Source organism: Diadema antillarum, unplaced genomic scaffold, assembly GCF_040938485.1.
Source record: "Diadema antillarum isolate AM-2024a unplaced genomic scaffold, OU_Dant_1.0 seq00000752_RagTag, whole genome shotgun sequence".
NCBI classification, from domain to species: domain Eukaryota; kingdom Metazoa; phylum Echinodermata; class Echinoidea; order Diadematoida; family Diadematidae; genus Diadema; species Diadema antillarum.
In genome coordinates, this window is record NW_027271646.1 from 321,317 (window position 1) to 335,806 (window position 14,490).

General features: G+C 38.6%; 1 protein-coding gene and 1 long non-coding RNA gene across 2 annotated transcripts in view; one reads left to right on the forward strand and one right to left on the reverse strand.

The window, feature by feature from the left end:
* LOC139738522 (equilibrative nucleobase transporter 1-like) overlaps positions 1-14,010 on the forward strand; it is a 35,205-nt gene extending 21,195 nt beyond the window's left edge. The window contains exons 8-9 of the mRNA XM_071649146.1: positions 12,828-12,951; positions 13,900-14,010. Coding sequence (XP_071505247.1) covers positions 12,828-12,951; positions 13,900-14,010 — 235 coding nt within the window. The remainder of the gene's footprint in view (positions 1-12,827; positions 12,952-13,899) is intronic.
* LOC139738531 (uncharacterized) lies at positions 4,400-6,108 on the reverse strand. The gene is made up of 3 exons (XR_011711453.1): positions 6,022-6,108; positions 5,278-5,378; positions 4,400-4,800 (listed from the first exon to the last, which is right to left on the reverse strand). It is a non-coding gene; the product is annotated as an uncharacterized lncRNA (long non-coding RNA).
* Positions 14,011-14,490: the final 480 nt, after the last annotated feature.

Genomic DNA, 14,490 nt, shown 5'->3' on the forward strand with positions numbered 1-14,490 from the left:
TCCTTCAACACAGCAGTGACAGAGACAGCCAGTGAGATCCTTGTTAAGCATCGACCACTGAAGAGGCCATGAATCACACCTGAAATTATCTATGCGACAAACGAAGAGAACTGAAGAAAAAGAAGAGAGAGACAGAAGGGGCAAATCAATATGAAACAATCTCCCAGAAAATCAAGGAAAGCATGAGGAAGGCAAAAAAAAAACATGGATCAAAGATTAATACCAGGCTTTGGATAGCAGTTTAAAGAAAAACAATAGCAAGAAAGCATTCCGACTGGTACAGAAACTAGCCAACATCAATCAACAAAGGGTCCACAACAATTCAAGATAAAGAAGGGGAAGACTCTGACGGCAGAGGAGGAAATTCTTGGCAGTCAAACAGCGCACTGTAGCGACCACACAATGCCAGTGGAGACCCAGGAGTGCTGAACGTCCCCTTTATAGTGACAGATACTAACCAACACCACTACAGAGAGGAAGTAGAGGCAGCTGTGACATCTTTAAAGAAGGGTACACACTAAAAAATAGGAGAGCAAATATGTACCCCTAGAGGTACAGATGCTTGTCGCTATACAAGGAACCCTAGCGGTACTTATATGTACCCCATACAGGGGTACATATAAGTACCCCTGCCTTGGGTACTTATATGTACCTCTAGGGTACAGATTGTGTACCCCTGTATGGGGAACAGATGAGTACCCCTGCATAGGGTACAGATGAGTACCTCTAGGGTTCCTTGTATAGCGACAAGCATCTGTACCCTTACCGGTACATATTTGCACTCCTTTTTTCGTGTGTATGTGACTGTCTAAGTAAACAATATGACACACACACACAAACACGTACACAAACACGCACACAAACACGCACACAAACACAGGCATGCAATCTATGAGAGTAAGTTTACAGCATACAACTGTATAGATGTATAAGACATGCTAAGGTGTTTTTCCTTGATATATACAAATTACACGCTTTATTTCCTGGAAACTATAACAAAGCAAAAGCATCCACGTGTTGATATTGCACTACAAACACAGAGGACTATACATACGAATAAGGTTGTTGAATGAAAAAATAATACATGTACATGATGTAGTAGTGCACTGTACCAATATCTTGCCATTTTTGTGAATTTGTCAATCATTTTTGGTTTGCAAATTTGACAAGCAAAATTCTCACCAAGCGCTATACTGGGGTATAATATTTAGTGCATTTAAGAGGGTCTCAGTGTCAATTTACGAAAACAAAATCTTGTGACAATACCTGTGACCTTCTCATTCACAAAAATATATATGTACGCAAAGACGAACAGCTTATGCAGTACATGTAGTTGAGACTGTTTATCTTTGGCACAATGTACAACAGTGTAGGTGCCTACAGGAATACATAGAATTGCACAACCAAAAAAATATGTCATAATATACACTCAAATACTAAGATTACACAGCCATGAAATCCATACATGCTCTAAATTCACATTTTCAAAATTTCTCATCAATCATAAAGTTGGCTTGAAGAACACCTTTCACTTGTCCACACATTGAACATCCTACATTATCATATCAAATGAAATATCACTTGATTTAATTTGTTGGTAAATCACTTCAGTTACTTAACTTATAGAAACAGCTGTTCATAATCTTCAAATCACAGGTAAATCTGTGACAGAAAAACACTGTAGCACTAATAGGTAAATATGGAACGAAATTTGGCATCAAAATGGCAAAATGAAATAAGTATATCAGAATTGCTCTGAATTAAGAAGGGTTTTGTTTTTGAATTTTGAAATGGCCTTTTTAATCCTTTACCTTTGAATTTCAAGAGATATGGAATAAAACTAGAAATGTTGCTATGGTAAGTGGTATGTATCCACCATAATGCATGCTTCTCCCAATAGGTCTATGTTACATCTGGATGAGTGACGACAGTTTCACATAAGTGGCAAAATAGTAAAATGACAAATGTCACAAATGTCACAAATGTGTTGAGTGTTTACTTTCCTTGAACTAATTTTAATTGGATAATAGCTAAGAGAGAGACTTATAGTCTAAGAAAGCAGGTATTTGGGGATTGAAGAAAGTTCTTTGCTTTCATAATGCACATGAACCGATTTTATGTCCCATGTGTATATCCACTTCTTCGCAGTAACAGATACTAGTACCTACTGTCAATACACTGTAAATGTCTACCTTTGCTCATCAAAATTCCTCTTACTCTGTCACGATGAAAACTACGTTCAACTTGATGCATTATAACAAAATGTACAGTGAGTTTTGATTCAACCAAAGTGATACCCCTTGCTCTTCACACAAGAAACACATTTGTATCTCTGAAAAAGTAAACAGATTATGCACCATTGACAAATGGGTAGGCCATAGATATGAATTGGATGGTGGTAGTAGACATACTGCATGTACATGTATTATTATCGCACTGTTTGCACCATCAATTATATTTCAAAGTACGATATTTCTTCCTATAGAACACAATTTCATACACTTGTGCATTTAGTGAAAGAGATTATCTTCATCATGTAAAAGCACACTGGTCATATCATAATGCATCAAATCCATGTAGTGAGTGCTTGTTTTGCACGCTGCATAAATACAGCTTTATATCCAACTGGAGAGAAGTCATGACCCCCCCCCCCCCCCCCCCCCCCCCCACAAAAAAAAAGGAAGATGTGTGAACCCACTGAAAAGTCCTGGGTATACTGAGGCAAATGTCTATGGAAAATGCGTGTTGTATCAAAGTCAAAACGTCCTCAATGGGTTAACATGGTCTTCTCTATCAGTTCACCACTGAAGAGTAACTTTTGGACGAGGATCACATAAATTAGTTTTGACCATCAGGCTAAATCTAATGGCAATCTCCTTATAGTACTCCCATCTGTTGAGGTAATCTCACTATGCACAACACTGCCCACTGGCACTGGTAAAACAGTCCAGGACTCAATCACCGTTGGACCAGTAATTTTTCAGGAATGGACCAGTAAAAATGGACAAACTGGGTTACCTACTGGTCAAACAGATGGATATGGCCAGTAAAAAAAAAAAAATGGGTTAGTGTGCAGCTATGTCATGCAAACCATTCAATTGTCTACTCATGTCTTGCACACCGCAGGTACTATGTATATCAATCTGTTCGAACATACTATAACACACTGCTGAAATGTAATGAATGCTCTCAGGGAAATGAATAACTTACAATGTAGCTGAATATCGCTAGATCCACGCAAGGTCAACTAAAGCAAGGTTGGTTGCACTTCATATTCATTCTAAATAAGAAAATATAGATTTAGAAACAGCAGTGGCAATTACAGGAATATTAATGAAAGTAAAGCTCATGCTCGTGTATTTGATGTAGATTACTGGGAAACATGTAAGATCCTATTGTACATAGAAGCTATGTGGAAGTTTGTGTTTTGCTTTTGTGTGAGTTTGGAGATCTAACTTCAATGTAAGTAAAGAGAGGGCAGGTGTAGAACCCAAAGTAACCAAATCCTCACCCTGTTACTAGCAATGTAAAAACCTCAAGAGTGATTCAATTTTCCATTAACATCTGAACCTTTAGAATTTCTTGTCTCTCCTTTGGCTGTAACACATACACTGCAGTCAACCTATAATTTTGTATGGTAAGCACTCAGGATTAGTATCATTTTTAGTGAACTGCTTCAGTTGCCAATATTCCTGTATCAAGTTAGTAGGCTCTGCCTGCAAAGAATATGTACACTACAAACACATTATTGTCAAATTTTTCAATTGATACTGCATCTGGTGCATATGTACATGAGTACCTCAAATGGGCAAGGCAAACTATGATTTGCAATGAATTCAAGCAACATATTAAAAGATTTCCTTGCTCGTAACTATGATGGAAATCACATTTTAACCCTACAGTGTTAAGATGCCAGAGACGTACAATCACTGTAAGCAGCAAAACAAGAACCGTATTTAAGGATATTCTTATAACTTCAAGTTAACACACATGAGACATTAAAGCTCTAAATGAGAATTTGTTGCCTAAATTCAGCTGAGGTAAAAGGTTTCTGTCCTATCAATGGGCCAGAAGAAGTAAAACCACCGTGAATTTATTGGGATATAACGTTAATCAACTTTCTTATCTTAAGAACGAGATGCTGGAAATATTCAAAGCAATTTCCAGAATTGACCTGAATATATGGGATATTTAAGTTGATCAATCTTTGTACCTTGAATGGTAATTACTTGGAATATCCTAATCTTGTGAGAGAGGTTTGGATGAAATATTGGTGCGCTCTTCGTGTTGGGCTATTCCAGCCCAAATGTGCACTACACAGCCAAAGTTGAAGCAACCCCTAGAGAAATGTTGGTGCAGGTGCAGAGAACTGTACCTTCCACCTCCACGAGAAGGCCATCTGGTGCAAAAGGAATCCCACATATTACTAATAGCGACTTTCTGATTTTGTGACACAGCCACCTTTCTTGTACAAGAGTGGTTCCAGATTGCTACAGTCCGTTTGTCACATCTGGGATGATATCGCCCATTTTGATTTTCAGTGCACGTCGTTCACTACGTACTGCTACGACGTCATGGCTCCCTTTCCTCCAACAGGCTGGCGAGTGGTTGCACTAAGCGATGACATCACTCATGTTCTGAATATAGGTGGCAATGAAATCCTTGGCAGACGCGTTTTGCGATTCAGGCCTGGGATGTACTGGAGAACATGAAAGTATGCACAATTCCTCAAAACAACGTCATTACCTCGATGTCGACAGTCAGGAGGTGAAATGGATTTGGATTTGGTCCTGCAGGTTCCTGGACAAATAGTGAGAAATTAATTTACAACAAATTTGTTAATAACAACAAACAAACTTTTCTTCACATTTTATTTAGTGCCATCAAAAGTGCAACATTCAAAAACATTATATTATCAGTTAGTTTCAAACCCCGGTTGACATTGAAAATATTACTACATGTATTATCTATGCTCAAAGTAACCATCACCTTTTATATTATTTGAGGTTGATGTGAAAAAAAGAAGAAGCAGCATAATTGCAAAACTTATCAAATTTGCTTCAATAATATCTATCAACCTTTCTTTTATTTTTATTATTATTATTTTTTTTTTTTTTTTTTGGGGGGGGGGGGGCAAATAATCAACTTACAACTCTATAAACATTTACTTTCCACAAAACATTTGGAATGTACCAAAAGCTCTTCTTATTTTGTGACAAAATATCCAATCAAATATGGACTCATTCCCTTTCAAATCATATTTCACTTTACACAAACCTGTGGTATTACAGCCAGGGTCTTCCATGATGGGTGCCCTTTTGATGAGAGTCCTTCCAGCTTCAGAGTATTGTAAGGGTGAAGAGAACCTAAGTGTGAATCTATGGACAGAAAAAAAAAGAAAACAGGAAAAAAGGGGACAGTTTACCTTATTTGAGATAAAGGAATTGGTCGCTTTATCTGATTGATAATTCATAGGAATTACCATCATGTCATATACATCCTACTGTACATATACAGTGGACTCCCGTTAATAACGAAGTCCTCGGGACCGGCAGTTTTCTTTCTTTATATCGGAATTTCGTTATAACCGAACAAAGAAACAATATACATAGAGTGGATGAGATTGCAGCCCAAATTTTTACTTCGTTATAACCGGATTGCACTGTAATAGGAAAATCATTGCTTACGATACTTGCAAAGTCATTCTTTCTGCAAAGGTCTTGTAAGAATAACAGTAATTCACAGCCTGTCATGGACCACACATACCACGTATCTTGCCACTTGTTCACTGATGCTACTACATCCAGCAGTCATGGGGCCATCATGTCACTGCCACACAATCAGTAGTAGGCCTACCCAAAAATGGACGTGCATCTTCTGGTGTTACATGTCACAATTTATCAAATGATAGTATGACCCAGGGCTGAAGTCATGTAACTACGTGTACATCATGTAGTATTGTGCTCTGCATGGTTCTTTCCCGTTTTAACTACAGTACTTATGTGTCATTAAAAGACTTACCATTACCAAGTATGCTTGATAACGTCCTTGAAGAGTTCTTGAATAATCTTTGCTCTCCACTGACTTCCAGATGGTTAGAAGAGATGCTTTCCTCTCCTTTGTCACATCCATTCACGAGTGACATGAAGTAATCCACAGCTTGGTAGTGAAACAACTGCATTAGGAGCTGCTTGTCTAAATAACAATAACAACAACAAAAAAGAAATGTGTAAATGGTAGCACTAATGTGAGGTTTAGGTCTTACATCAGTTTCTTGTACCGTGGTAAGTATTTATTGCCTTGTAAATTCAGAAAGGGAAAATGTTTGGGTCACATCTGCTTCCAATAAGAATAAAAGTTTGTGAAGGTAGGAATACACTGATGAATATTGCAAGTGACATCAACAATAGGTTCATAAATTTTACTGGAATGGGTAAACTGCCAAGTGTCTCGAGTATTGATGACATGATCTAAATAGCAGTAGCAACACAGCTAGACTGGGATGTTCTACACTGTCTTCTCAAAAAGGCCATCATAAATCCATAAAAAGAACATCTAAAACTACAGTGAATATTGGTAACTATACACAGCCCTGTCACTGTACAGAAGTCACAACAGGCATGCTTCACATGACGTCTGGTTGGGCTAGGGATGGGGAGACATTATGAGTACACTCTATGATTTTTAGGACAGTATCAGCTTTTAAGTCAATGAACTTATATTCCCTTTTACATGCAATGTTACAATTGTGTTGACTGTATCCATGGGAATGAAGGCCTATCAATGCATACGCAGAATGAAATTTCATTGAATGGAAGATCTCTACACTCTTGGCACAGTCAGCATTTGGATTTATATTTCAGTTACAAATATATCATCCAGTCATCAGACTCTGTATATCTTAGAAGTTAGACTATTAATACATTGTATTAGAGATCTACCAGTCTATGTAGTTGACTAGACATCACTTGTAGTCTTGGTCTGCCTTGTGTCCATCCGGCTTATTAATTCCGATTACAATAGAATCTATAGACCCTATTATAAAAGTTTGAACTCAATCGGCCAAGGGAAAATGATAAGATAAGGTGATCAATAGACTAACTTGTTAAGACAGTGCAATTCGCTTGATTCAGTGTGGTTCACTTGATTAAATCAGGGGTGGGTACAGGAATTCCGTAAAGGGGAGGGGTCTTTACAAAATCAAATGGGAGATGCAGGCTCCCCCCCCCCCCATATTTAACTTATTATTTCTTTGTTTTGGTTCAATCTAATAAAGAGGGAGCAGGCGCCCGGTGCACCCCCCTCTGGATCCGCCCTTTCAATGGTAAATTAAATTCAAACGGCCACGCGTTGTATGTGTATGACGCGTAAACCAAAGTTATCCTGTAGTCTGTGGTCTATGTTGGATATCACACATTGGGCTATCGAAACGCAATTTTATGAGGGTTAAAGGAACTCTTTCTGTAGAGGGATGCAACTGTCTAACCTTACCATCTAAAGCAGCCCAGTAACAGCACAAACCATTGCTGCCTTTCAAGATGCTCCCCTTCCACTCAAACCAGCGATTGGAAGAATAAATTTTAAAAAGCCTCCTGTTGGGAGACAGGATGCTGCAATTCATGAGTATTTTTTGACTCGCACATGGAACACATGTTTTGGTGCCCATGTTTTAATCGTATATCTTGCTTGGTATAACTTGCGCACCATCACATACAGTGACATACACTAGAGCTCTACTGCCACTGCACAACCCTAACCCCTGGGCACTCCTTGTACGGTACACATTTATTCTCGCGTTGGGGCTGGTCGTAGTTAGCACTACTATTCAGTACAGTGCAGTGTGTACGCTATGCGTATGGGGCAGCTGGTCGCAGTTACGTGTAGGAAGTTAACAGTACAGTAACACTTAGACAGAAAGATCCGTCTGTCCGGAGGACTCTTTTTATATTTTGCCATTAACGCTGTCCTCCGTAGACAGACGGAAGGTTGCAGTACCCATTGCTGTGTGGATGTTCTTAACCACTGTCTCTATGGAAAATTGGGTGAGGTACCTCACCCTTCTCGATTGCGTCTAATTCACGGCCCTAGGTCGGCAAATTTAAGCTTGTATAGTGAAATTAGCTTTTTAAGAATACATTAAACTCACCAGATTAATGAATAATCCAAAATTTTAGTAGAATTTTAAACGTAAAACACAGCCTGTCGCGTCGTCACGTTCAAACTGCAGAAACATACACTATGAATCTATTAGCCAATCACATGCGAGGTAGTTTCTACGTGTTTGTTTTACTTAAACACGTACCTTGCATGTGATTGGCTTACAGATTCAAAATGGCGACTTACATCTTGCGAACGGCGATGTTGCGATATCGATAAAATGTCTGCGTTATAACCAAGTTTATGTGAGTATTTCGATTGCACAATTGAGAAATTTATCCCAAATATTGCTGCATAATGTGTCATGTCATGTCAAACTTGTTTGAATGTAAAAAAGCTGTCTGAAATTTGGTTTATCGTAACGTTTGATCTGTGCGCGACTGCTCCACACAGGAGCCGCAATCATTGACTTCGGTCTGTATACGGAGGGGATCCGTGAAGCCAGACGCAGTCTCCGCGGAACATTCCCCGACGGACAGATACAGACCGATCTTTCGGTCAAAGTAACACTGCACCATTGTACTGTATACTAGTAGTTTGGCTGTAATGTAATTGTTGGGACTGTAGACAACATTTCGACAAACAGGCCTTAGAACTGTTAGTGGTCTAGACACTATATATACAAAGAACGTTCTAGCTAACAATGTCTTTAGATCCTCAGACAGACTCTTTGTAAGTCCGTTGTGATCCGTCATGATCATGCACTCACTCACCGTGACATTACGAGAAGTGGTCAACACGTCTTGTCCAGTGTCGAAGTTGTGCATGCATCAGTTAATGGTCTTCTGTCGACTGCGTGCTTGAATTGAAGATCCTTGCAGTTGCACGGTTTGTACCAGCTGAAGCGCGATAATAAATGTTTAATCTCGCTAGTTAGCTTGATGATCGGCACATTTTGTTGCTCGGTTACATTCGGTTACGTGTAAGCTGTATGCAACGCGATCATCCTGCGTGAAAACCTACCGCTCGGCGACAAGTCGTCGCCCCTCCAGATATTTGAATGAGTGGCCAACTTGGCGAGTTGTACAGATGAGGAAAAAAAGAATAACTAAAATAATCATACGTAAATTCTTAAGTAAATATATCATAAAAAATTATTTTGTAAATATTTTTAGCATTTTTTTATGTAATTACATTAATTAATTGAGTATATCATTTAGAAAATAACGCTGGTTTTTGATAATCGCAGGAATTGATTGCCTTCTTTTCGCTTATTGGTCAACTAGTTAGGCGGTAGGTATTCTCGTTATCAGAACGTGATTTTAACAACCGTAAAGCCCCCGAAAAAAACATTTCCAAGATTACAGGTGTATTGACACTTTGTCTTAAAACACGGTACTTGCAAGTTTTAGGTATACCGAAATATGCAAAATGTGTACTTTGACATAACCGTTGTATCCACTACCAAGATGTAATGTAACATGTACATGCATAATTGGTCTTTGTGTCAAGACTATTCACTGTACCGACAAGTAGGAACACCTACCCTCGAGGATGCCTACCCGTTCGCGTACCGACGAGTACCCCTAGACGAACTTACTTGCTCACAAGCCCGATATGGGTACGCAGGCGGAAACGCCTACCCCAATTGTACCGCTAGTTTTTAGTGTGTAAGTCACCAGGAGTGGACAGCATTCCAGCTGAACCAGTATAAGCTTGGGGTAAAGACATGGTAAATGTTCTACTAAAGATTTGCAACAAGATCTGGCAGACAGGAGAATAGCCTACCACCATGCATGGACACAGTCATTAGTATTTACCCTGCATAAGAAAGGTAACCCTCAGCGTGGCCAGAACTATTATACCGTACAATTAGCTTGATTTGTCAACCGAGCAGGGTAAAGCTGAAAATTCTGCTTAAAACCGCCTGAAGCCACAGGCGGAGCTAATCATTGCGGAAGAACAGGCTGGTTTTATAGCTGGACCTAGCACCACAGAACGAATCTTCAATCTCAGGATAATTTGCGAGAACCTCCAACATCACACCACCAAGACCTCTACCATGTCTTTGTAGACTTAAAGGGGATGGGTTCTAACTGATCAGTGGGAATCAGTGGGAATGCTAGGGGATGATTGTTCCAATCCTTTTGGGATTCATTTAAGACTATATTATATATCTATTGTTGTGTGAAAATTATTTGCTTCAGAATGGTCTCATATTCAAGTAATGTGCGGTTCAATGTTTCCAGGTTGCACCAAAAGTTTGCACCAAATCGCTGAATTTCATGTCTGAAAATGCAAAATTACCTTCGTGTGGGAGGAGAAGTGCCCCCAGTACCCTTGTGTGCTTGCTTTTTCTGTTTCCGACACTGTACAGGCATGTTTACCTGGAAACGTTGAACTGCACATTACTTGAATATGAGACCATTCTGAAGCAAATAATTTTCACACAACAATAGATATCTAATGTACTCTTAAATGAATCCCACAAGGATTGGAACAATCGTTCCCTAGCATTCCCACTGACTCCCACTGATCAGTTACTAGCCATCCCCTTTAAGAAAAAAAAAAGCCTTCGACAGCGTCTGGCTTGCAGTCCTATATGGGCCACCATGAGGCTTTCCAACATCAATACCAACCTGATCAGAGTCATCGGACAACAATTACTGTATGACAAGGCTATCAGTGCAGTGTGCTACAATGGCAGCATAGGAAACTGGGTTAGGACGACAGTTGATGTCATAAAAGACTGTCTTCTCTCTCCCGTCCTCTTTGAAAATCTTTTTGGAGAGGGTCATGACAAATGCACTGCATGATCGTGAGAGAACTGTAGGTATTGAAGGCAGAATAGTCACAAATTAACGTTTTACCGACGATATTGATGGTTTATCTGGAAAGGATGAACTACCTAGCCTGGTAGAACGCCTGGAAAGGATCTCGACCGCCTATGGAATGGAATCAGTGCCACCAAAAACAAACTAATGACAAACATCCAAGGCATCAATGTGGACATCGAAGTTGGATGTGAAAAGCTGGAAAAAAAAGTGCCAAGCTTTCACAGACCAAGGTTCAAAACCAGAGGTAATCGCCAGGATTAAACAGTCAATTGCATTATTGACAAAGGTTAGGATCATCTGGAGTGATAGAAACATCACAATAAAGTATAAAAAAAAAAACAGACTTACGCGCTCCTTTTTCTTCTCCATGGTTTCTGTATGCATGTGAGACATGGACCCTAAACAAAGATCTAGAAAGGAGAATACAGGCCAAAGAGATGAGATGCTATCGCTAACTACTTGGCATCTCCTACAAAAACCACTTACCTATTATGATGTTAAAAAACAGAGCCCAACAAGCCATCGGGCCCTTTGAAGAACTACTGTCAACCATGGAAAACAAACAAACAAACAAACAAACAAACAAACCGCAGACTCAAATGGTGTTGGCACGTAGTAAGATCATAGGGACTGGCCAAAACAATGTGTGTATATATATATATATATATATATATATATATATATGACCGTGCACCACAAAACGAACAAAAAGTCACACACAGTGATTTTGTGTGAGGACTGAAGAAAGGTAAAATGAGTCAACCAAACCAATCTTGAGTTTTTCACATTTTCTGTATGAGCAAGTCTTTTTCTATATCATATCAAAATTTGGGATCATAAAACAAACAGGTGGAATAGTGTGATTAGTTGTGTCTCATAGAACCCTCTTCCCATTTCTCAAAAACCCTGTCCATACACTTCACTTTCAATTCCAATAACTTTGGAGAGAAAAAAAAATTGAAAATTAGTATTAAATTATGTACAGAATGTGCTATTGAAGCATGCTCAATTTCAGCTTAATCCGATAATCCCTTCATTGTTGTTGCTCCAGTGGTCAACATCCTGTTTTTTGTCCAATTCATTCCTCAGGCAATACCAGCATAGCTTGGTAAAGATTAAGCGCTTGACTACACAAAGTACTTCAGAGCCCGTTTTCTCAGTTCACACTTTTACAGAGTGTGTCCTTTCTTTCCAATATTTGGATAGGTTAAGAGTGTCCATTTGAATTGAGTTATACATCATTTTAAAGCTTAGAGTCTGCTCTTTCAGAATCTAATCTTAACTAAAAATCCATGTCGGCGACTTTTTGTTTGTTTTGTGATGCAGGGTCACATATATCATTTTAATATGAACACTTCAATGTGATAATTAAGCACGTTCAAAAAAAAAGACAATCTAAGAACATTAAAGGAAAGCTTCAGAAATAAACCACCTTCCATATTACTAGCTATTTATAGAATGCCTGGTGTATATCATTTTCAAAGGGATGGTATATAGTATTGGTCGCTATGAGGATTCAGCTTTTAAGTGTTTGCCAAATACTTATTAGAAACCATTTTATGAAATGTTACAAAGCATGCAATTCTAAGTTATTCAAAGTTTATGTGATAAAAACTGGTTTTGAAATGGCTGAGATATCCAAAAACAAAGTGAAACAAAGCGATCCTATTAAACTTGAGCCCCAGCTTTTATTTGGATCATTTTGTTACGGATATCTATTTGTTATACCGAAATTTCGATAAAATGACAGAAAACTGCCGGTAAAGGAAGACTTCGTTATAACGGAAATCCACTTTACATAAGAGGCCTATTTCTTTGTAAGTCTTGGACAGTAAAAGTTTATTATATGATCATTAATTTCAGCTTTGGAAATCATGCTTCGTTATTCCACAGCTTTCCGGCCGAGCATTTCGCCAGTGTGTATGGTGCCATCAGAACTCTGAGCGGCATTTTCTCCTTTCTCCAGTACCCAATCTTTATCGTTCAACAAAATGTCCTGGACAATAACCCGTTCTACGTAAGTCACTATAAACATGATAAAATAGTGCTTTTATGCTCTTCATCCTGACGAATATTAACCAGATGTGTAGTCTTCTAAGAAGGAGAAGAAAATCGAGTGACGAAGAGAAGAAGAAGTAGGCACAATACTGCGGGAGGAGAGGTTTAGTGTGTAAATAATAAGGATGTTATGTTCTGCAACACTGACTAATGCAGGCTGCAAGCGGCGATTCCCTGAATTTAAATTCTACAAGTGAAAAGTACTCGGGAAATAACACCCACACATGTCAGAGCGCATGACACATGCATGTGTTTCTGATATAATTATTGTTGTATGCGGATGTATACCTGCATATAACATTGGCATGCATCTGATTATATAATCAGGAATATTATGAATGTTTATGTATAAAGTGTTATTGTTTGCATTCAACTGCACATGTCTTCAGGGAGAAACGATTAGAACCTTTGTGTCTAATGTAACGGCAATGATAATATCATGATACATACAATGATGATATGTTTGTAGGAAACAGGAGTATGATTATCAATTTGTGTCTGTTGTCTGCTTTTTTATCCTTATGTTTTATAAATAACACATACAGGATGAAAGAAACAACTATCAATGTGATATCATCTAGAGAAATGCTTATTTGGTTGTGTAACCTCCCGCATCGAGCCATGTAACATACACGTTTATACAAGCCAGTGACTTTGGATTTTCGTGACTTCTTTGATTATCTGTCGGCATAGTTTTTCATTCATTCGTACACATTTTTGAAATCATATGCATCTATTTATCTGGTAATAATGTTGATTGTTATAGCAATGATAGCGTTGAAAGCAATGGTAATAGTATTCATATTAAGCATGGTGACTATGATGATGATGGCAGTTATGGTGGTAATCATTTTTAGTGTTGCTGTTGTTACCGCATTTCATATAATTTCATTCCTTTTTCTCGCAGATAACCATCGGGTTCATTGCAGCGGACATCGTGACCCTTGTTCTACCCATAGGACTCTACATCATCGCACGCACAAGACCCGCGCAAGCCAGGAATATGGCAACAAACTAGTCGGGTGCAAGCTGTGTTAAAGCATTGTCGAATCTCATTGATGCACAAGTTTGAACAAGAACTCGCATGCACGGATAATACATCATGGCCGAAGAATCAATATGGCCCAGGTCCTGCAAAGCCGAATATTTCATCTTTTATTTTTAACAAGTTTAGTGTTTGAATGCTTGCCGTTTTCCTAGACATTTACATTATCTGAAGGAATGTTTTGTACCAAAAAGCGAGGTTATGTTTTCGTGAAACACAAAACATGAAGTAAACCATCTTCTGGTAAAACATAATTTGCATTTGTTGTATTATCAAGGATACGTAAATCTGCCAGATTAATGCCAGGTAATATCACCAACCTAATAACCTGGAAAGACTACGTAACTTTAAGATATGCAGTTTTGCCGGATTACTGCTCGAAGTCCAAAGAGACTAGTATAGCATCACAATTTCATTGCACAAGTCCTTACAAGTCGCCATGATTACCGGTTG